Below are 24491 nucleotides of genomic sequence, written 5' to 3'. Positions count from 1 at the left end.
GATATTTCCTCTTGACTCACCAAAGCAGAAGATAACCATCTTAAGACAAATATTTTTGAGAAGCATCTAATGTGCCTAAGACTTTTGCACAGTACTGTATACTGCAGAAATTAAGAGTAGATTAGTAGTATGCTAATACAAAAATAGCTAGTAATACATTTAACCTCTTTTTCCACTAGAGGGCAGCCATGTTGAATGCTGTCACATAATACTGGGAAAAATAATGTTAATAAAACCTCCTCAAATCTGTTTACACATATCATAAAAAAAAAAAAAAAAATTATGATAATAATAATAATAATAATAAAAATACTAAAAATGACATTAACATCTACAAATGTCAAACAACTTCCCTCAACAAACACAGTCCCTCAAGTACAGGAGTCTTAATATAATAATGGATTTACTGCATCAGTTAGATCATACATTCATGATTTAAGACCTCCCTAAGGTGTATCCTAGGGAAGGGCTGTTATTTTAAATGCACCTGGCCAAACCTGTTTGCTGTGCCCAATGATTGACTTGATTATATGATTCCGTCTTGCTTGTCCGGTTTCAGTCATGCTGTATTTTCCCATCCCAGTTTTATCCAGAGTATTCTGAGTCTTCCATACACCTGGACTCTTCAGAACAATATGCTGGCTGTACTCTTCATCCTGGGGGCTTTGATTTTTCCCCTAAACCTTGCAGGTAAAGAAAGAGACAACAGGGGTAGGGTGGAAAAAGAAAGCTTAAATGGGTGGGAAATGAAAATATTTCACAGCATAAAAGAGAAAGCCCTTTAAAAATAATACCTTGATGGAACTACTGATGTGTTGAATGAATGTTGTCAGTAAATTATATTTAACAACACTTATTAAGCATTTATTTTCAGAGGTTTTCTGTTTTATATTTGCTTTTTAGAATTACAGATTAGCTTGCTGAATCCTGATGCAGACGGGGTGCTGGCAAGCAAATTCCCAAACTCTTTTCTACTTCGTCTACCTGACTGTTCCACTTATGGAAACAAGACAGTTGATCTGCTGTACCAGGAACTGCCCGGCAGTCAAAACAGTATGCATAATATTCATCTATCTGGCATATAAGCTACTAAATGTGGTAAAATGAGCTACTAAATATGAACTCTACATAACATGCAGTGGCAAAGAATATTTTTGTTTATCACTATGATGGGATAAAACATTAAGAATTATGACTTATTCTTCCTGGTTATTTATGTGTCTGCAGATACACAGTCTTTCAAGGTCCCATCCTGTCTTGTCAGCCAGACTCAGCTGGGTTACCCTCTGAAAGGCCTAAAAAATGGAACAACATACAGGTGAACCGTGTGTGTGTGTGTGTGTGTGTGTGTGTGTGTGTGTGTGTCCTCAAAAGTAAGTTTAATTTTACAAAACCCTCCCAAAACCTTTGAAGTCATCCTCATTTGCATAAACAGCTCTAAATGTTTAAATAAAACTTTTTTCTTATTATTTTGCAAAGGGTTGCATAAGGTTAGTCTATAGTGATTTGAATTAGCTTTAATATATATATATAATTCTCAAAATGCAAAAGATTTTCATTTAGGGGTAGGTTAAGATTGAATTATGGTTAGTCTATAGCTTTTATAATTATATTTATATAAAAACAACAGGTCAATTGGATGACCTCGCAGACGTGTTGCTTTGTCTCAATAAAAAAAAAAAGCCCAAAGTCAAGTGTGTTTCTCTTTCAGCATGTGGTACAGGATTGAAAATGTGATCAGCTCAGCCTTGACTGATACGACTACAAACGGTAACAATTTACATTACATTCAAAATATTGGCAACAATTTACAATACGTTTCCATTTGTTAACATTAGTTAACATGAACTAACAATACTTTTACAGCATTTATTATTCTTGTTTAATGTTAATTTCAGCATATAGTAATAAATTTGTTAAATCAAAAATTAAGTACATATTAACATTAGTTAGTGCACTATGAACTAACATGAACTAAGAATGAACAATTGTATATTTATTAACTAACATTAACAAAGATTAATAAATGCTGTAAAAAAAATATGTTGTTCATTCTTAGTTCATGATACCTAATGCATTAACGAATGTTAACGAATGGAACCTTATTGCAGAGTGTTACCAAAATATTATACAGTCATTTAAAATGAGTCCCTTGCTAAATTAGGTATCGATATGGTTCAAAGTAGAGAATAAATGTCAAATACTGTATTTCAAGCCTGTGTCATGCCCCTTCAACCTTAGTTGTAGGAAAAGTCCTCAAAACTGTCAGATATTTCCCCACAGACTGGAGTGTTCTAAATCAAAAACATCAAACGGTGTTATTTTAACCAGTAAATGGTGTATTTTCAGTGATAATAGTGGGCAGAATATTCAGGAGTCATGTGAAATAAATATGCATGGTGTTTTTCTTTTGGAGCATAGAGTACAGTTATAACAAAGAACATTTTTTAACTTCAGGAAAATATTAAAGTTGAGCTGGCTTGGGGGTTATTGTGATATGACGGTCTTTTTGTCTTGTCTTTTTCCAGCAACTGATTATCGTGAAATAAATGATGGTCTGCCAGCCCGCAGTGGAGCAATGGTGGTCATCACAGTCATTTTGTCTTTGGCTATGGCTCTCCTCCTCGTTGGCATCATTGTTACTGTGTTTTTCTCAAAATGAGCTGAATACAATGCACTTTAGTTTAAATCACTCCAATTTCAAAATAATCAAAAGTTACAAATTGTGCCTACATTTCAAATAAATCCTGTACCTTAAATAGTATGAAATCATGTCTTTGGTTCTTCAGTCTGCACTGGGGTTTTTTTGCATATTAGGGAGACCGGGGCTAGTTGTCATAGGGGTTACATCTCAGAAACTATAAGGTTTTAAATCCAACTGCATAAATGCTTGCTTTCTTTTGTATGTTGATTTTAAACACCTTAAACCTGTTGTTGTATAGCTTTTGGGTTGGAAAGTGAACACAATAAAACCACAATAAAGCTGAAGTATGTAACTTTTCTGTGTTAAAATACTTTGTCCTATCCCAGCTTAATATGCAGCGACAACTATTAGTAAACCAACCATAGGTTAATTTTCTCGAAAACTGTAAGCACTGGGTGCGTCTCAAACAGCTCCCCCCATTGTGAATCAAATCGTGAACACAAATTCAGGAACTGGCAAAGGTGTTCATCCACTGAATATTGGGACACTTAAGGCCCTGGCACACTTCATTCCAAATACCTGCTAAACACCTTCTTACTGCAGAAGAAGGCCACGTCATCAGTAGGTGTTTCCAGGAGCTACACCTACTTTTAGGCCGACAGATTTTTCAGTTACATTCAGGGTCTGAAATTAACTTTTTAGCCTACCAGTCAAGGTGGCTGGTGGATGAAAAAAAAAAAATACTAGCTTGTCAGATTTCCTGCAGGACCATTTTTTCATTGTTTTATCGCAATGAATGTTTAAAAATGAGCTGCTTTTATTATTATTATTATTATTTATTAAATATTGAAATGGCTGAAAGTCCCTTTAGATATTTTCTTCACTTTCACATCTGAAAGTGAAAGTGGAGATTTATAGTGGAAAAAGGATTTAAATATTGATCTGTTTCTCACCCACACTTATGTCGCTTCTGAAGTTATAGATTTAACCACTGGAGTCTTATGGATTACATTTATGTGGCCTTTATGTGCTTTTTGGTGCTTCAAAGGTCTGGTCACCATTTACTTGCATTGTATGGACCAACAGAGCTGAAATATTCTTCTAAAAATCTTAATTTGTGTTCAGCAGAAGAAAGAAAGTCATACACATCTGGGATGGCATGATGGTGAGTAAATGATTAGATCTGATCAAGAGAACTGATGTGTGAAAAGCTTACGTGCATGTTCCAGACATTGCAGCCATATATGTAAATACAATAAGTACACTCATAATAACAATGTTCAGAATAACATTATAACAATGTACAGAATAACAACATCCAAATGACAATATAACAGTGTACAGAATAACAATACACAGATGTTTACACAGTTTGCATGTTACACAATACATATTACACAATATACAAACTGAACAGTTAGAGGCAATTACAATGAACTGAATTAAGCACAGTATACAATCACAGTATACATAGTGTACATAACGTACAGTGATGTGTGGCATATACATCGTGTTGCCACTAATTCTCAGATGTGTGTGAAGGTGTAAATATTAATAATGATATATATATATATATATATATATATATATATATATATATATATATATATATGAGTTCATTGAAATCCAGTGAATTTAGTGTTAAGGTCCTAGGAGTTGTTAGCAGTTCAGTAGTCTGATGGCCTGAGGGAAAAAGCTGTCCCACAGCCTGCTGGTGCGTCTGCCAGATGGTAGCAGTAAGAGCAGTCCATGGCTTGGATGGCTGGATCTCTGATGATCCTCCATGCTTTCCTTACACATCGCCTGGTATAGATGTCCTGGAGGGAGGGAAGCTCAGCCCATCCTGAGAAATATTTTTACTGCAGAAAACAGTGTGACAACTAGCCCCAGTCTCCCCGGCCATTAGGGGCCGTTCACACCGAACGTGTTCTTGCGTTCAAAAAAAGCTAGATGCAGCGCCACGAATAGAACAGAGCACAGATGTTGTCTTCCATAGGAGAGAGCATAATGTTCAACTTAGATCAAGTGAGACTCTAGGCCAATCATATGACGTCATTGTACCAGAGCGCTTCTAACAAGTAGAGCCTACAATGTAATCAAAGCAATGCATACCGTGGCGGTCAGTACACTAGCGAGGAGACAAGAGGCCGTTCTTTTTGAAAGAATGTCTATGGAGGAAATGCTTTAGTGTGCTGAATAAACTGCTTTTGTGAGGAAACAGCTCATCACTTATAATGGTCAGTTCACCCAAAAATGACAAATTTCTCATCATTTACTCACCCCCATGCCATCCCAGATGTTTATGACTTTCTTTCTTCTGCAGAACACAAACAAAGATTTTTAGAAGAATATTTCAGCTCTGTTGGTCCATACAATGCAAGTCAATGGTGGCCAGAACTTTAAAGGCCCAAAAAGCACATAAAGGCACCATAAAAGTAATCCAGATGACTCCAGTGGTTTAATCCAAATCTTCTGAAGTGATATGAGTGGATGAGAAACAGATAAATATTTTAGTCCTTTTTTTTTTTTTACTATAAATCTCCACTTTCACTTTCACATTCTTTTGGCACTTCACATTCTTTTTAAATATTTAAATATTTAAATATTGATCTGTTTCTCACATACACCTGTCATTTAGCTTCTGAAGTTATGGATTTAACCACTGGAGTCATATGGACTACTTTTATGTGGCCTTTACTGTATATGATTTTTGGAGCTTCAAAGTTCTGGCCACCATTCACTTGTACTGTATGGATCTACAGAGCTGAAATATTCTTCTAAAAATCTACGTTTGTGTTCAGTGAAAGAAAGAAAGTCATACACATCTGGGATGGCAGTATATAAATAATGAGAGAATTTTCATTTCATTTTGGGTGAACTATCCCATTGCTAAGATGGCACCGTGGATGGCCGCCTCGGTCTGGAGCTCTCCAGTTCTTTTGTTGTTTTTGTTTGTCTGTCCTGTGTTTAGTAATTTTTTTCAGATCAGTTTTACCAGAGACGAGATGCTGAATATTCGGCAGCACACGGCAGGCAACCTTTTACCGTTTTTTGATTATTCGGACGTTCTGTTGGACATTTTAGTCAGGGGAGCAGCGGTGCTGTACAAGCGCGTTAAAAGACGCAAACACGGGGAGCGAGTTGGCACACTGGTCAAGCTCCGACCGCATGGCTTTCGAACCACGCTGCCAAGCATCCATCTAGCGAATCTCTGCTCTCTTGCCAACAAAACAGACGAATTACTTCTCCTCACCCGCAAAAATAAGGACTTTGCTAATTCTGCTGCATTGTGCTTCATGGAAACCTGGATGGGTGAAGCCATCCCCGACAGCGCATTACATCTACCAGGCTTCCAGCTGTTCAGAACGGATCGCATTGCTGAGTTAACGGGGAAAACGAGAGGCAGTGGAACGTGTTTTTATATCAATGAATGTTGGTGTAAAGATGTAACAACGCTGAAGAATATGTGCTGTCCTAATTTGGAAGCGCTCTTTATTAACTGTAGCCTTTCTACTCCCCACGGGAGTTTTCTTAGGTTAACAGCTGGCTGATCACATCACAGACATGGAGCAATAACACCCGGACTCACTTATTATTATTCTGGGAGATTTTAATAAAGCTAACCTCACCCATGAACTGCCAAAATACAGACAGCACATTACATGCCCCACCAGAGACAGAAATATACCATCACTTTGCTACACAACAATAAAGGATGCATATCGCTCTGTCCCTAGAGCAGTCTTGTTCATCTTCTTCTGATCTGCTAAAGCTATAGTAAGGACTGTAAAGAGATGGACCAATGAAGCAGAGCTGGATCTACAATGCTGTTTTGACTGCACTGATTGGAGTGTTTTTGAAGCTGCAGACACTAATCTGGACGAGCTGTAGATTTACTGTAGATTTGAAAAGCCCAGTCTCACACCCCACACCTGCTCCGACCTTCACAGCACACAAACATTTACACCTCCTGCAACACCCCTCCTGCTACTCAACCTGCATTTAAGATCTGTGAAGAGGATGTGTGATGGATCTTCCAGAAACAGAAGACAAGAAAAGCACAGGGCCCAGACGGTGTTTCACCCACTTGCCTAAAATCCTGTGCTGACCAGCTGGCCCCCATCTTCACACATATCTTCAACAGATCACTGGAGCAGGTTGAAGTTCCCTGCTGCTTCAAATGCTCCACAATCATCCCCGTCCCAAAGAAACCCAAAATCGCAGGGCTCTGACGTCTGTGGTCATGAAGTCATTTGAGAGCCAGGTTTTGGCCCACCTGAAAGAAATCACTGAACCCTTCCTGGATCCCCTGCAGTTTGCCTATCGAGCAAACAGGTCTGTGAATGATGCAGTCAATGTGGGACTGCATTACATACTTCAACATCTAGAGAGACCAGGGACACTAGGATACTATTTGTTGACTTCAGTTTGGCTTTTAACACCATCAGCCCCGCTCTCCTATGGACTAAATTAACCCAGCTCTCTGTTCCTGCCTCTATCTGTCAGTGGATCACCAGCTTTCTGACGGACAGGCAGCAGCTAGTGAGAATGGGGAAATTCACCTCCAGCACATGTACAATCAGCACTGGTGACCCCCATGGATGTGTGCTCTCCCCACTACTCTTCTCCCTCTACACCAATGACTGCATCACCAAGGACCCCTCTGTCAAGCTCCTGAAGTTTGCAGATGACACCACTGTCATAGGCCTCATCCGAGATGACGATAAGTCTGCATACAGAAGGGAGGTTGAACAGCTGGCTGTCTGGTGCAGTCAAAACAACCTTGAGCTGAACACGCTCAAAACGGTGGAGATGATAGTGGACTTTAGGAGGAACACCCCAACATTGACCCCGCTCACCATTCTGAACAGCACTGTGGCAGCAGTGGAGTCATTCATGTTCCTGGGTAGGGTTGCACCAGCTGTGTGTAAGGTCTCCTGGAAGTTGGGACGTAAAGTTCGCACTAGGGGCTTAGTAACTACTAGTTAGTTTGTAACTAAGTCAGTGCTTAATTTGGTTGCACCACCTGTTCTTATGGCAAGACTTAATTAGTAGGTCGTAAACTCTCCGTAAAGTAATGCGTAGTTACATAATATGACGTTTACCTGTATTGATCCAATAAGCAGCCTTCAAATGTGTACACAGAAGTGTTAAAAAGCCGTGAACTTCCATGTTTGCTCATGTAACTGTCAGCTGTAATAAATTATATCCCCATTAAAATACGGGCATTACCATCTCACAGGACCTGAAGTGGGAGACCCACACAGACTCAATTTTGAAAAAGGCCCAGCAGAGGTTGTACTTCCTTCACCAGTTGAGGAAGTTCAACCTGCCACAGGCGCTGCGGATTCAGTTCTACTCAGCAGTCATTGAGTCTGTCTTCTGCACTTCAGTAACTGTCTGGTTTCGTGCAGCTACGAAATCAGATATCAGAAGACTTCAAAGCATAGTTCAGACTGCTGAAAGGATTATTAGCGCTTCCCTACTAGAACAGTACACATCCAAAGTGACGAAAAGGGCTGTTGACCCCATTCACCCAGCACACTTCCTCTTCGAACTGTTGCCCTCTGGCTGGCACTACAGAGCACTGAGAACCAAATCAGCCAGACACAGGAACAGTTTTTTTTCCCTAAGGCTATCCACCTCATGAACAGTTAACTGCCCCCAAATACATTCCTTTGGTCAATATATATATATATATATATATATCTTATACACATTCTGGGTATTGTGCACAATGCAGCATATGCAATATTCAATCCATCCGTTCTTACTTATATCCATATTTCATTTATATTCTTTACCATATCCTCTTCTTCAATACAGTACCTGCACATAACTGTATATAAAATATTCTAACAACATTATTGCCATTGTATATTTCTCTCTTGTTTTATCTGTTATATCTTATTTTTATGTCACTATATGTATACATGTTTAAATGTATATGTTTGTATGTTTGTATATCTGGTTGGATTCTCTTTGCACTGGAAGCTTCAGTCACCAAGACAAATATTGTTTGTGTAAGCATACTTGGCAATGAAGCTCATTCGGATTCGGATTCTAATGAATTGATCGCCTGCCCACTAATCTTCAAATGATTTGCACTAAATAATCTGTTTGGAATGAACTATGTGTGGAGTTTACTATGATAAAATTGTTTTATAAGAGAGATCACAGGCAATTTTGGGACAGGTAGGTGTCATTTTACAGCTCTTCCCATGAATTTGTATTCGCAAATGGTGACTTAATGTCGTAACATGCTTGCTGACCGTTTTACGCTCTTTACTATGGTAAAAAGCGTGGAGGTTAATATCCCGGTATTGAAGATCTCTAAGAACCGCATTCAAAGTTTTACAACAGTGAATCAGTTTACGGATACCATGCAAATGAATGGGGAGAGCCATAAACTGACATAACTGTCGCAAAATTGTCCGTGTCTTCTCTTATAAAATAGCGATTTTATTGTAGTAAACTCCACACACAGGTCACTCCAAAAGGACTGTTTAGTGTAAAACATGTTGAAGATTAGTGAACAGGTGGCCATTTTATTAAGTGGTGAGCTGTTTCCTTACAAAAGCACAGCGCACTGAATCATCTCTTCCACTGACATCCGTTCAAAAAGAATGAATCGCCAGTGTAGCGCTGCGTTTTGCTGAACTTGTAGGTACTTTTTAACTTGACATGGCGTCTAAATAACGCAGCGCTCCAGCGCGAGACGCTGAAAATACGTCGAAGAGGTCAGTGTATGTTCACAGCACAGACGGACGCACACGTGTTCGGTGTGAACGGCCCCCTGATTCATAGAATAAACCTTGAGATTTTTTGCCTATTAAGCTTTTTTGCAAAAAACAAATAAATCAAACTACACAAATTCAAGTTTAAAAACATTCGCCAAGACTCCGATGCAGAGCACTCTTGATGCCTAATAATGAAGCTTAATGATGATCACCTGCCATGATAATGAGTGAAATCCTCTTTATTTATGTGAGGACAAAAGTTCGTCGAATAAAAGCGATACTTATACAGTCCTTTATGAGTCTACGTGTAGGTGACAAAATGTACCTACAACTTCAATCCAAAAATAAATTTCTCGGCCTTCATTTAGCCACCGGTTTGCATGACTGGGATATGAACGAAGAAATAAAATTAACGACAACGACCGACCAGTTTTATCACGGTAATTTAACTGACTGAATATCTCAGTCGAGCATGAAAACTAACTGGTTTCTCAGCATCATAAAATCATCCTGGTTTCGCAGATGACAAACGGAGTGACCAGTATCTGGCGCAGTGGCATTACGCGAGAATCTCTAGAAGATCATTACCCGGAACTGACATCAACTATCAGCTCCCTCACAATGCCAAAGGTGCGTTTCTCTCTAGTGGGCTTTAACAGAGACCGCTTCTCTCTTCAACAATGTTGTCAAACGTTCAATGTTTCACACCTGCGCACTTCAACTGTAATGTTTTTGTTTCTTATAAAGAGCCTGAAATACAACCTAATCTATGGTTGATGGTGAATCCCAGTTTAGCCTGCCCCATAAAGTACCCTACTAGTTACCCCAAAACACCAACACCCCCAAAACCGGCAACTCTGGCAGCTGTGCCAAGACTCACCACACCTGTTCTGGAACAAAGTTTGCGCCCAGTGATTCTACCTGATGAAACATGCCTGAATGAGTCAGTGCACAATACCTCCCTCTCCAGCGAGTATCAGGTATGAGTAAAGCAGTATTACATAGCTCTCTGATAATGCATTGTTTGCATATGGATTTTGATATTACAGTATGTTATGTTAATGGCCTGTTTTTGTCTCCAAATGAGAGATGATTTGTGTTGGGGTGAATGGAGCTGAGCTTCAAGTCAACAAAGTCAAAATGGACCCTATATTTACTTATATACACACACTGAGAACTTATTAGCTACACCAACTTATTCATGCGATTATCTAATCAGCCAATCGTGTGGCAGCAGTACAGTGCATATAATCATGCTGACGGGTCAGGAGCTTCAGTTAATGTCCATGTCATCCAACAGAATGGGGAAAACAATTTGATCTCAGTGATTTTGACTGTGGCATGATTGTTGGTGCCAGATGGGCTGGTTTGAGTATTTCTGTAACTGCTGATCTCCTGGGATTTTCACACACAACAGTATCTAGAGTTTACTCCGAATGATGCAAAAACTAAAAACATCCAGTGAGGGGCAGTTCTGTTTGTGTAAATGCTTTGTTGATGAGAGAGGTCAGCAGAGAATGGCCAGACTGGTTCGAATTGACAAAGTCTACGGTAACTCAGATAACCACTCTGTACAATTGTGGTGAGAAGAATATCATCTCAGAATGCTGTTCTGAGATGCGGGTTCGTGCTGTTTTGGTGGCACGAGGGGGACCTACACAATATTAGGCAGGTGGTTTTAATGGTGTGTGTGTGTGTGTGTGTGTGTGTGTGTGTGTGTGTGTGTGTGTGTGTGTATATATATATATCTCTCTTAGACACATTCTGGGTATTGTGCACAATTATTCAGAGCATATTATTTTAAATAAATAAAACAATGTCTTTATAATCTTTCATCAAAATCACAACCTACTTTTTCCACTTGCGTCAGCAAGGCCACACGGGTGGGGAAAATAATGTCAACCAATAGTCAAATAGCTAATGCTGTAGGTAGGTAATGCAGCCTTACTAAAATGTTGCCAAGAATTCAAGTAGTAATTTAATGCCAGGTAGGCTTATAGGAAAGGTTCCAACAACAATTGCAAATCATACATTTTCAAAAATCGTTTCCATTGGGATGCATTGAGATGTTCTTTAGGATTTTGACATTAAGTGTCCAGGTCACCATTTTGGTTCCCAACAGATAAAGGTTCAAAAAAATATGGTCTAATACCTGGGACAAACATTTTCATACTCTTCACTATCGATTGCGAACTCGCAATCAGGTCTAGTTGTATTCTAGAATGAAATGCCCACTTTTCCAAATCAATTCTAATATTCCTGATGGATAAAATCAAGTCCTGCCCTACCTTTTCTCTTTAATCACTCAGAAATGTCACATTACATAAGAAAAACTAGTTGTGAGTGCAATTTCATGTTGACTTTATAGTTCATCCAAATATGAAAATTCTGTCATTTACCAGCCCTCATGTTGTTCCAAACCTGTGTGACTTCCAATCTTCTGTGAAACACAAAGGAGATATTAGGCATATTGTTAAAGACTGACAGCCTCTGTTTCCATTTACTCTTATTGCATCTTTTTTCCATACAGTGAAAGTATATAGCGTTCTACCCAACATTGTTTCAAACCTTTGAGTAAATTACAGAATTTTCATATTTGTGGGAACTAATCCTTAGCCATGATTTCACAGAATGAATTCACTCTTGCCATTTGCTTTGGCAATAATAACATTTAAAATCTGGTTAACTGGTCTGAAGAATGTCTTGTCTCTTGTCATAGCTCACAGATGAAGACGACGCTTCCTCTGTAGATGTGCCTGTTTGTCATAAGGTGAAGGGTGCTCGAAAGGTGAAGACACCAAGACAGACCACTCGCAAGCTGGGTCTTACACAGAACCGACGGCTTCAGAGAGCCCTGCAGGACAGTATGAACCTGAAGAGCGGCGGGTGGCCTCGGCCACCTGTTAACTACTGCATCCTCATTGCCATGGCGCTCAGCAGCAGCCGGTCCGGGAGTCTTAACGTGCAGCAGATCTATAACTTCACCAGGTCCCAATGCTCTTTTATATCATTATTAGTAGTGGATGCTAAAACAAGAATCACTATTACTATTGTGAGAAATGGGGGATTTGAACCATTTACTTTTATCCAAAGCAACTTTCACACTGAAATTTTTGCATCCATCCACTCTGTTTTTCAATTGCTTTTCTATGTTAACTTGCACTACACAGACGTCTTTGGCTGTTGTGCCGCATCTCGCTGGTTTTTCAGTGTCTTGTGCATGAGTGCTGCATTATTTTTAGATGTCATGTCAAATTAAAAAGAACTGTTGAAAACTCATCTCAGAACACCTGAGATCGCAGAAGTGTTCCACGATTCATAAGGGAAGCCTGTTTTCATTTTCCGGTATCCAGTGTTTTCACTTCCATCAGCATATGTCTTTTAGCAGATAATGTGATGTTAGCTAAATAAATGTGTTAAAATTCTGAAGAAACAAGTGGCTCCCTCCATACTGCCAAAATCAATACTTTAGAGTCTTGATGACTGTCTTTTTCACAGTGCCTTACCTGAGTGCGTATATGACATGAAGCGATGGCCAGAGGATAGTTACGTTGATATCATTGACTAAACTTGCAGATGTTGCCAAATACGGTAAACTTTGACCGGCGAATTCGCCGCATTGACCAATTGGAAGTTGCTTGGTTTGACAGTGACCTATGTGTGGGCGGTGCTTCGTACTAGCTGCACTGAATATTTACAATGGACAAGTATATATTAGCAGTGAGTTTCTTTATAACTTCACTCTCCCTGATTATAAAGTGCATTAAAAAGAGGCTGCTTGTCAGTTTTTTTTTTTTTTTTTTGCTGGTTTTACATGCTCAATATCCACCCAGGCCGCCTTCACCCATGGAATTTTGCCATGCGATTTGTAAATGTGACTGTCCAGTGGCAATCAGAATCATCATGGAGCCCAGTGATTGGTCAGGAAAACTTTGGAAAAGCAACCACCCAGAACAACTTGGGGTGTCTACTACACACCAGGGAAAGCTCCAACGGAGTGTTTGGCATATGGGAATGCGAAAGGTCCATGTGGAAGGCGTGTCTAAAATGGAACTTTTCGACAATGTACCAGAAAACACTGAAACACTTCTCCAGGCTCTCTACCTACAATAACTGTCTTTGTAGCTTGGCAGAGCGACATAATGAAGGACAGGGAATGAATAGTTTGTCGTACATGTTTTTCAATTTCACAGCGCAGCTAGTCCCACCTTTCCGAGATTCTCATTGGTCAATGCATGCCAACGTCAGAGTGCATTGCAGCAAAAGTTGAAACATTCTCATTTTTAGGTCGCATGATGGAGAGTCACTAATCGCTCTAGTGTGTAGACGCACTTAGCGAGAAACTACCAAGATCATTGTAGCAAAGCACAAGAAAACACACAAAACACCTAAGCTATCATATCGCAAAACAATGGCAACAACACCGTACATCCTAACATCTATGTGGTGACAGTCCCTTTCTAGGCAAGTCAGTCCACTTGGCGGCCATCTTTGGAATGCTCCTGTGCAGCTATTTTATCCTATCTACTTGAATAGGGATAAAACGGTTGGTCAAGATCACAATCTTAAAACCTGCTTCAAATCAGTAGTAAAATCTGACAACAATGGTATCATAAATTGTGCTTCTTTAGTTCAGGTGACGCCACAAAAAACGCTGTTTTCCATGCTGATTTAACTGATGTGCATGCGTGTTCTCAACTTGACTAACAGGCAATGTCTGAATCATCTAAAAGGTGATTTGGCTCTTTTACCTGTAAGGTGGGACTTCCTTTTCTACAGCCGTTGGGTGTTGGCCATTCCAGTTTCTCCCATTTAATTTTTATACCAGTGGTCTGTCTCTGGCTAAATGGTCTCTGGTAGCGACTTTTGCAGGGAGAAACACCGCTCACCTTGTCTTTACTGTTTTCCCATCCATTCTTAATCTAATGACATGAATGATGTTTTGTGGTGTTTCTCAGATATTTCATTCATTGTTTTCTCTCTCTAGAGAGCACTTCCCCTTTTTCATTACAGCTCCAGATGGGTGGAAAAACACAATCCGCCATAATCTGTGCTTCAGCAACAGTTTCAAGAAGACCCCACAGCAGGTGTCTGGAGACGGGAAGAGGAAGTCGTGTCTGTGGCACCTCACGCTGGACGGTCGACAGAGACTGAGAGATGAAATCCACTCGCTTTCAGGAGATTCCTTCAGAATGCTGAAGAGAAGCATGAACTATCCAGGTGAGGAATTGCAGCTTGGAATATTAACCCTTGTATACTTATCAATAGAAAACCATGTTGCATCTGTTCGGGTCAAATTTGACCCAAAACTTAAAATGTGGAAACCCCAATATTTTTTAAAGAAATGTAATAACACTACCTTCACTTAAGTAACAACACTAAAATTATGCATTTCTTTTGGGATTGTTATGGTATTTTTAACCTTATTTATCTCTAAATTACTCAATTGCTCCATTCGTGTTCATATAAAAATAAGCACATTTTATGTTATCTTCACTTCAATAAAAACCTTCATTTCAGTACATTTAACGTTTGTCAAATCATCAAACTGTCATGCATTGGGGGTCTCTGGTGACATCTGCTGGAATAACATAACAATTACATGAAACATTAACTGGCCATTAGATGGCTTCAGTGCTCCATTCATTGGCTGATTTCTATAAGACAGTGTTGTAACAAACTTAATTTACAAGTTATGCATTGGATATATTTAGACAATATAAAAATCAATTATTTGTAAAATTGTAGCATTTTGTTTAAGCCATTTGTGTTGAAGGGTGGGATTTTACAATGATGCCACAATATGCGTACAGTCAAACCTGACCATGGTGTGCAGCTCCCACACAAACATACATTTTTTCACAGTGGGGTCAAACTAAGAATTTGGTCTGACCTTGAAGTGTGTGTGTGTGTGTGTGTGCTGCATTGTGGCTTATATATATAAAAATGTATTTTTTTTTTTTTAATTTGACACATGCTCTGTTATAGTCTCACACATTCGTGTGTGTGGGTGGGTTTGGGTGGTTTACGGGGAAAAAATTTTTTAGGTTACAAATGGGTAATACAAGGGTATTATGCTATAAATGTGGTTTATGAGGACATTTCTAGTGTCCCCATAATTCAAATCACTTAAAAAAAAAAAAACAAAAAAAAAAAACAAAACGCATTGTTTAATGTGAAAATGCAGAAAGTATTTTGTGAGGGTTAGGTTTAGGGGTGTGGTTGGGGTTAGGGGATAGAATCTGTAGTATAAAAATCACCGTCTATGGAGAGTCCTCCTAATGATAGCCACACCAGCGCGTGCGTGTGTCTGTGTTATAGCCTCGCCCATTAATTTTGATAAAACCAGATCTAATCTAGTCCAAATCCTTTTTGTGTGTACAGGTAGCAAGTTTAGATGTCACCAAGCCTTGTACCGCTCCGATTTAAAGAAGCCATTTATTAAAACCAAAAATGATTCTGGTCAAAAATGACCTGAACAGTAATAAAGGGTTAAAACTGTGTTTTTACGCTCATTTAAATATCAGGGAATATTACAGTGGTGATTTACATGTATTGAAAAGTCATTGCAATTAATACAATTCTATGAAGCAATGGCAAATTCATGGAAATTTCAACAGTGAATATATTGTTCTAGGTCTGCTGAGTTTTCATCAGTTAGAAATTGCAATTTGTGATTCTACATGGAAATGTACTGGTTAAAAGAAGTGGAGACCCATTCAAAAGGGCTTGAATTGTAATTTGTGTGATTTCACTTTCAAATGTGCCTGTTTTACAGATCTGATTCAAGCATTGTTGGAGCTGTGATCCAGTTTTGTCCCCTGATGGGAAATCATCAGGCTGGACTACTGAAACCGCCATGATATAGTCTTCATGAACTTGACATAAGCATTTTTTTGTTCCTAGAAATTTCTGTCAGACTGTTTTCATTATGTAGTTGTTTTCTGCTCGTGGGTCTGTTTGTTTCCTTTTTTTTTTATACTACTACTTTTTCTTGTAAATAAAATGCACGCAAGTATTGTTGATTTTCTTCACTTTTCATCCCAACCACAAGCGGTCAGTGCTGCACATGTGGTGTCTTTCACCTCCACACAACGTCACTGTTTACAAAAAGATCACATGCGAAAAGCCTTTGCAGTCGCTGAATAAACACTAAAAAGCAGCTGAATGGGTGCATTTTACTGTTCAATCTGCAGGAAAACGGATTTTTCAGGAAAAGGACACATCTATGGGAAAAGCCACAAGAGCAAGCTTAAAGTCGTTATCGTCAAATTCATGGAGAAGGTAAGTGTGCTAACTTGATAGCAGCAGAAACAGCCACAAAAAAATAAACTGGTTTTGAGAATCAACTACTGAAATTGTGATAATGTATAGCCTTTATTGTACATGGTAGATATTGCTGTAATAAATGATGGCGGCTTTTCTTTATACGTGACAATAAATGATCATATGACAAAAGCGTCCTCCCTACCCAGTGCAGTTTACATTTCAAGTTCAAGGATATACTCTGTTAAAAAGAAAAGTTTAAAAAAGTTCAATAAATGCATGATGTTTCGAAGTCCATGAACAATCGTGTTAAATAATCATGATCTCAGTATTGACCAAAATAATCGTGATTATGATTTTCGCCATAATCGAGCATATCTAGTCTATAGTCATTCATTCTTGTTTTGTTTTTTTGTTTTTGTGTGTGTGTTTGGGGGGGGGGGGGGGGGTTCTTTGGGACGGGGATGATGGTGGAGTGTTTGAAGCAGCAGGGAACTTAACAGTGAAGTTCGGAGCGGATGTGGGGTGTGAGACTGGGCTTTTCAAATCTACAGTAAAACACATTTAGGTTGTCAGCCAATTGTTGATACCAACTACAGGACACCATCTCACAATGCTGTAGGGAAAAGTCTTTCAGGCCTCTCTACACTGATGCAGGGTTGTTCGCTTAATTTTTTTTCAGATTTTCAGAATAGCCAATCTAATCTCCTTTGTCAGACTGTTTTTGGCTTGATTGTAGATTTTATCCCCACTTCTGTAAGCATCCTCTTTGGCCTGACGAAGCTGCCTGAGTTTTGCTGTAAACCATGGTTTGTCGCTGTTGTATGTTAAATAAGTCCTAATAGGAATGCACATATCCTCACAGAAACTGATATATGATGTCACAGTATCTGTGAGCTCGTCCAGATTAGTGTCTGCAGCTTCAAAAACACTCCAATCAGTGCAGTCAAAACAGCATTGTAGATCCAGCTCTGCTTCATTGGTCCATATCTTTACAGTCCTTACTACAGGTTTAGCTGATTTTAATTTCTGCCTGTACATTGAAAGAAGATGAAACATTGATTCTATTGGACCCCCTCTAGATTGTATCGGTTGGGTCTTAAAGACACACCCAACTGCTGGCGATGCCAATCAGAAGACGGGACACAACACATGTTTTTTGGGGATGTGTAAGGATCCAAGAATGTTGGTTGGGGGTTCTGAACTTTATCCAGATTTTTAAGTAGTTGAGGACAAAGGACTTTTAGTTAGTCCACTACCTTTTCTTAATGATGCAATACCTTTCTATATCTCTGATTCTATTCTTTAATAAAAATCATGAAAAAAAAAAAAAAAAGATGAACCAGACAGTGTTCAGAGAGTCCTAAAGCTGCTCTAGGGACAAGGCAATATGCATCCTTTTGTGTAGCAGTGGTCCAGTATATTTCTGTCTCTGGTGGGGTATGTAATGTGCTGTCTGTATTTGGGCAGTTCATGTGTGAGATTTGCCTTGTTAAAATCTCCAAGAATAATAATATATCTGTATTCGGTAGGATGCCATGTCAACATTTAAGTTTGTGGACCAATAGGCACAACAAACATGCATAAAATAATATTCTCAAATGTTATTGCAGGTCAAAGAAGCGCGGCGGACCATCAAAAATCCTCAGGTGGAGAGATACAGTCCCGATCATGACGTTAAATTCTGGTGTTATTGTTGCGGTCTGGAGGTGCAGAAACACGTGTCTGACAGTAACATCACTGTGCTGCATGGAGGACTGCTGGAGCACATGAGCACGTAAGATCAGACCACACATGAGAAGAAAAACACATGCAGAGTTTGCACTGAACTTACTGAGCACTTCTCATTTCAGGCCAGAGCACCGGAAAAACACCCACAAGTTTTGGTGGGACAATAAAGCAGACCCTAAACTGAGAGACAAGTTCATCACAACAGAAGAGGAAACTGAGAGGTAGACTGGCACATTTGTGCAGAGCACAAATTAAAATCACTGTAACGTGGTACTGCCACAGAGAAATAAATGAAGAATGCATGTATTTTTTTTGTAGATTCAAGTCTGAGGTTGCCAAGGCTCTTGAACAGTTTGAGGAAAAAGAGGATGTGTTTATTAAAGAGGTAAAAATACAATTTTATGTAGTACTTAAAAATAGTTTGAGTCTAGAATATTAAACATGTTTAACCGTGTCGGACAATTCTGCTTTGTTTATCCTCAGCAAGCTGCAGTGATCCGATCTCAGGAGCAGCACAGACTGGATGTCCTGCAGGCATTATCAGAGGTTTGTTTTCCTGGGATGCTCCAAGTGTATCCATATCTCAGTACTCATCCGTTTTGTTTGATTGATGAAAATAATAATTGGAAAATGTTTGTAATGTTATAAACTTTGAAGGTTATGAGTAATCTTTTGAAACAGCCTGCATTTGTCCAAGTATTTCTCCTTTTTGGGAAAAAATTGTTAAAAAGACATGGGCCATTACTGTTGACTTTTCCTGAATCAAACTTAGCCTGATCCAGAACTGCTACAGCCTGCTGAACTGGGCCAGCACAACAGTGAACATACTGCCAGGTATGTTAAAATAACTACATGTTTTGTCTTTACTGATATCAGTGCATCCCAAATACTGTCATTTATTTACTGGTACTCCTACTCTTTATGCTCCGATACCGACAGGGTCTGAAATGAACTTTTCAGCCTACAAGCCAAGAAGATTTCTTGCAGGCCAATAAAGATAAACAAAAGTGGATTTGACAGACATGAGAGACAAATAAACAATACTGTATGCATGTTAAAAAGGCAGTTCACTTTTAAAATAATTATATAAAATAAAAAAATTTTCGGATTATGTACTTAATACAACAAAACTAAATGTATATTTTAAACTACATGTTGGCATATGAACAACCATTAAGTAATTAAGTCTCACGAGCCTTAAGTACACAACACCGTAAAGGGGCGATCACTCTAGGCTTTGAGCACGCACATTTTTTTTCGTACAACGCAATGGACCAGGATATGTGACGCGGGAGAACTTCTGGTGTAAGTAATATATCACAAAAAAACAAATCATATTATATTAAAAATGTTCAAATATTTTGTCTGCTCACTTTCTTGCAACAATAAATCTCACAGCTTTGAAATATGTATCATTTGAATTGAGCCAAGAGGTCAGCGTGTGATGTTTCAGTCTCCTATTGGTCGCGTGTGCTCTTGTACAAGTTCAGAGTTCACCAAGCTTGAACTTTGGTACGCAGTGTAATATGAAATTTCTTCGCGTGAGCTTGCGTTTCCGCTCTGCTGCATTCAGATGCGTTTGAATGGAGTGCAAAGTGTAGTGTGACCGCCCCTTAACAGTTCTTGATTTATTCAGTCAGCTCTGACTGCTGTTTTGTTTATTCACTAAAACGAGCTGACTCATAAGGGTCATTCCTTTGGGATAAGACAACACTGATAGTGCTGTAGTTGTTGATTCTCTAAAAATAACCTCAAACAACCGCTCAAGTCATTTGTTTGAGGATCAGACTACACGGATCGTGCATAATTTCTCATGCTGTAGATTCAAAAGAACTGTCTCAAAATAACCGGCTCAAAAGAGTCATTTGTTTGAGAATTGGATTACACTGATCACACATTATTTCACGTTCTGTAGATTAAAAAGAACTGGGTTAAAGAGTCATTTGTTTGGGAATCAGACTACACCGATTGCGCATCATTTCTCATGCTGTAGAGTCAAAAGACCCTGCTCAAAACTGTTTGGGAATCAGACTACACGGCTCGCGCTTTGTCTCGTGCTGTAGATTCAGTAGCGGTGTTGCAGTGCTGAAAAACAGTGTATGAGTAGTTTAGTCCAGTTTTCTGTCAACTTTGCCAGAAGACTGCACGTTCAAGAATTGAAACGAACGGAAACGAACGTCTGAAGACCACTTGGTTCTGGTAATATAATGCTATTTTTACCAGAGAATTTGTGTATGTGGGGGTGGATAATTAAAACAAATTACATCAGAGCCCCTTTAAGGACAAAACTGGAACGTGTTACATTTCCTTTAGCTGACACAGACAGACATTGATAGAAAGGGAAAAAGCGACCAAAACAGTGGTGGGTAACACTGCGAAATTCACCGGCCAAATAGAAAATTTACCCGTATTTGGTACTTGGTGGGTGTTAATTTTGGACACTGGATACATTTGTGAACAGATAACTCGAGGGCATTAAAAATAACCATCAGATATGATTCCTGTTTTTATTGCTATATCAATTAGTTTAGGAATAAAAACTACTTAAAAGTTAAGAATGTGTTTTGATTAATGCTTTAAGGCCAAAACATACTCAAAGCAAGTATGTAAGATGGTTCTAGCCATGCAAGCTCAATTTCATGCATTGTTGCGATCCAAAATTTGTCAGACGGCAATGCATAACACAACGCAATTACATGATGCATTCTCACAGTTGTCACAAGGGGCACTATAGTGGACATTAACGGTAACTGTCCACTTCTGCAGTGTTTTCTGTATAAAATCAACTCATGGCAGAGCATCAGTTTGAAGAGAATACTGAGCGAGGAAATTTACGGCAAATTGCCAGAATGATAACACTCCCAATTAAATGGCACAGACTTTTGACGGTAACTCCAGCACCCCCTTGAGTGTTGAGGTTTGTTACTGCCACAGTAACACAAATGTACGTTTTGTATTTTGAACTAGACTGTTCATTGGCAATACGTTGGCCAAGTGCTCGCATCTGCATATGCATCATGGCCATGTTTAAGGGAGGACTTGTGCCCCCCCCCCCTCCCAGAAACTTCTGATGCCCTCATACTCAACTCCAGACTGACGGTAAAACGCGAATAAGGGGGACCGGCAAAGAGCAACAAGTTGTCTATCCTAAAAATCAAAATGCCCCCCAAAGTTCACATCCTTGTACCACCCCTGGTATGCAGACTTGCGTAAAGAATATTTCTGGCCTTAGTATGCAGTTATGGCTTCCTGTGATGTGTAGAGATTGTTAAAAGTGGAATCAGTAGTTGATTTATTATAAACATGCTGTCTTCAATCAGTTTCATCGTACTTGAATGTCAGTCTGTTATCATAAGATCAACAGAATCGTTTTGGATCTAAACCATTTTATGATGTGACTCTCTAAAGTATGAGTTTGTTTAAAAAGAAGTTCCCACAGGGGCACTTATGAAATGGAGGCACGGCCAGAGCCAAGCCATGACGAACTACCCTCACACAGTCAGTGGAATGAGGCAGGACTGGGATTAACTTTAATTGGTTACCAGGTAAACTCTTATCACTATGTGAATGCAATAATTACTGATTGGATGAATGAATTAGGTCAGACATCAATTTGATTTGGCCATTTGCTTCACTTATCTGCAGGACTCTTCCAGTAGTGGCAATGTCCATTCTGGTGAGTAAAACTGATTTTGTATGGTTTTTGTTTTCTTCTTTGAGAAGATACTGTCCAGAAGGACATGGTTGTGTTGTGTGTATTATAGGAGCTGTGCCGCCGTGGCTACTGGAGGAGCCTGAAGAGGGTTCAGACAGCGTCCAGCAGGAAATGGGTCCCTCTCTTCAGGAATTTCTCAAACACAGTACGTACTTTAATTGTGACACTGTTTGTCTGTTTGGCTTTTTTGACATGGAGGATAACTGTGTAGAACACTTTCAGAAAAATAGTGTTATCCTCCTGAGACCCGAGCGTGACTGCTTTTTGCATTTTCCATTTCCCTTTTTGATTTGGAATTAGTAGCAACTAAAAACATGCAAACAAAAACTTTTTTTTTTAAATTTTTTTATATAGAGCAAATAGTTTTGCTAAAAATATATATGTCCACATATGTGGACCACAGGACTAAGTTGTGAAATTTTAAATGATACCAAGCTATAGAAAGTCAAATATTTTTTTTCAAATTGTTTGTTTCCAGGAGTGTTGGTTATTCATGTTTTTGAGACGTTACAGACATCAGAAAATAGCATAATTAATTCTGATTCAAAGTAATGGCCAGCATCATCCAATCACTGCTAACCATGTTCAATTAAAATTATACATTGTAAATTCTGAATCTGTGTACTGATTACCATTGTCACATGCCTGCAACCATGTTGAGTGGTCCAAACATCATCTGCAGCCTGAAACTGAACTTTTGGTCTGATTTTAGGAGTAAATGCACTTAGCTTCATTGGAAAGCTATAGGATGCTCTCTATTTAGTGAATGACTTATCCTCCAGTGTGCTGTCTGTCTGCACTGGTCTCAGAACAGTTCGAAATGCACCTTATTTTCATCCTAACTTCATATAAAGAAATTTTTCAGCTTTTGAAAAACCATTGATCATCAATGTGATAATGCACAGTTAATATATAGGATTTCTAAGGAAAAAATGCACTAAAGTACACAAGTGTACATTGTGTTTAGCAGCGTTGTGGTTCACGATAAATCGCTCCAATTTTAAAAAAAAATGGCATATTGGATGAAACTAGAGACTCTAATCTTTTGATTCAAACAGGTTTCAATGTAAAAACTTAATTAGGTTTCTTACCAGATTTTGTGTTTTGGCATTTTTCTCAAAGACAAACTGTCTGACAAGCTGTGATCGGCACCATGTTGTTTTGCCACATGACTCTGTACGTAAAAAGTTTAACCCTTTACTGACATCGGAGTCTCTTGAACTGAGATCAGTCGGTTTAAATGAAGTTAAATTATGCGTTGTGTATAGCGAAGCCAAAATACATTGTCCACACGTGTACGAAGGGGATCAATACTAGATTACTAAACAGTGCCTACTATTTGCTTTTTAAATGGTATGTGAAACGGAATGATTTATGCAACACTGTTTCAAACAGGAGCATGCTACATTGATCAGGTTTCCATCTAAGTTTCGAAAAATTCTTATATCGTGAAAACAATATTGCAAATACAGCAGCATTACCATGCCATGTTTTCCAAGAGAACAAAATTGTTACTTCTGGAGAAATTTGCACAAAGCGGAAATGGAAATGGGTGAACACATAATTTAATCGCATGACTTTAGGCGCATCTAGGAATGTATTTGATAAATTCTTGTTTTAATCTAACATTTTAATGCAATATCCCAAAATTTACATACAAATATGTGGATTGAAAGTTGGCTACTATTGTCACATGATCTCATTATGTTGCACGTTTAATGTATCTTCTTAAATCGTATTTGATTTTATGTAAAAAAATAAATACAAAAGTCATGACTTTTTGGTGCTCTTTTGTATATTGCACATCGTCATTGTAGTATGCTATTGCATACATGCAATTTATTGGCATGAACTTGATTGCAATTTGAGATTAACATCTTTAGTGTTTTCTGGCCAGTGTTTGTATTTCAATTGTGCATATAAAGCCGCTGTTTTTCTTTATCTTCCACAGAGGAACGAGAGAAACTCAGGAAACTTCCTCCCAACCGTGTGGGGGCAAACTTTGACCACCGCTCACACACTGATACCAACTGGCTGCCATCATTTGGACGCGTGTGGAATAGTGGCAGGCGCTGGCAGTCTAGGTAAGCTTTTCCTCCAAACTACTGCAAAAAAAATTTGATTACCAAATTTCTTTCTTTGTTTCTGACTTTTTTTTTTTTTTTTTATATCCCACAGGCATCAGTTCAGAGAAGAGGAGGCCAAAACCAGGGGAAAGAGAAAGTGGGGAGATGATAAGAAAGCAGCCAAGAAACAAAAAGGCCTCAGTAATGGAGATTTATGAAATGTGAATTTTAACTCCTGAAGTCAATTTTTCATGATGAACTTGAATGAAAAATGTTATCCTGACTACAGCCAAGCATAGCATTTTAATTTAACAACAATACAGAAAAGG

General features: G+C 38.8%; 3 protein-coding genes across 4 annotated transcripts; all 3 read left to right on the top strand.

Moving 5' to 3' along the window:
- Positions 1-528: 528 nt before the first annotated feature.
- On the top strand, positions 529-2996 carry zgc:194948 (uncharacterized protein LOC796981 homolog). Its single transcript, XM_051670156.1, has 5 exons — positions 529-690; positions 904-1053; positions 1228-1318; positions 1712-1770; positions 2529-2996. Exons 1-5 carry the CDS (start codon positions 531-533, stop codon positions 2660-2662), a joined length of 594 nt encoding a protein of 197 aa, XP_051526116.1. The 5' UTR covers positions 529-530; the 3' UTR covers positions 2663-2996.
- A 6707-nt stretch (positions 2997-9703) lies between these two features.
- foxr1 (forkhead box R1) lies at positions 9704-16191 on the top strand. The gene is made up of 6 exons (XM_051664865.1): positions 9704-9824; positions 9907-10014; positions 10132-10364; positions 12104-12372; positions 14372-14604; positions 16163-16191. The coding sequence occupies exons 1-6, from the start codon at positions 9704-9706 to the stop codon at positions 16189-16191; spliced, it is 993 nt and encodes a 330-aa protein (XP_051520825.1).
- Positions 16192-16442: 251 nt separating this feature from the next.
- Positions 16443-24456, top strand: cenatac (centrosomal AT-AC splicing factor). Of its 2 annotated transcripts, none has more exons than XM_051664853.1 (11): positions 16443-16668; positions 18264-18427; positions 18504-18602; positions 18700-18766; positions 18865-18927; positions 19154-19215; positions 21821-21926; positions 22027-22057; positions 22146-22241; positions 24048-24180; positions 24275-24456. In XM_051664853.1, the coding sequence occupies exons 1-11, from the start codon at positions 16552-16554 to the stop codon at positions 24378-24380; spliced, it is 1044 nt and encodes a 347-aa protein (XP_051520813.1). In that variant the 5' UTR covers positions 16443-16551; the 3' UTR covers positions 24381-24456. The 2 variants fall into 2 exon arrangements, with proteins under 2 accessions (XP_051520813.1, XP_051520804.1); XM_051664844.1 differs by having other exon boundaries at positions 21809-21926.
- The last annotated feature ends 35 nt before the right edge of the window (positions 24457-24491 follow it).

This window comes from Myxocyprinus asiaticus, chromosome 3 (genome assembly GCF_019703515.2).
Source record: "Myxocyprinus asiaticus isolate MX2 ecotype Aquarium Trade chromosome 3, UBuf_Myxa_2, whole genome shotgun sequence".
NCBI lineage: Eukaryota > Metazoa > Chordata > Actinopteri > Cypriniformes > Catostomidae > Myxocyprinus > Myxocyprinus asiaticus.
This window is presented reverse-complemented; position numbering and strand designations above follow the sequence as displayed.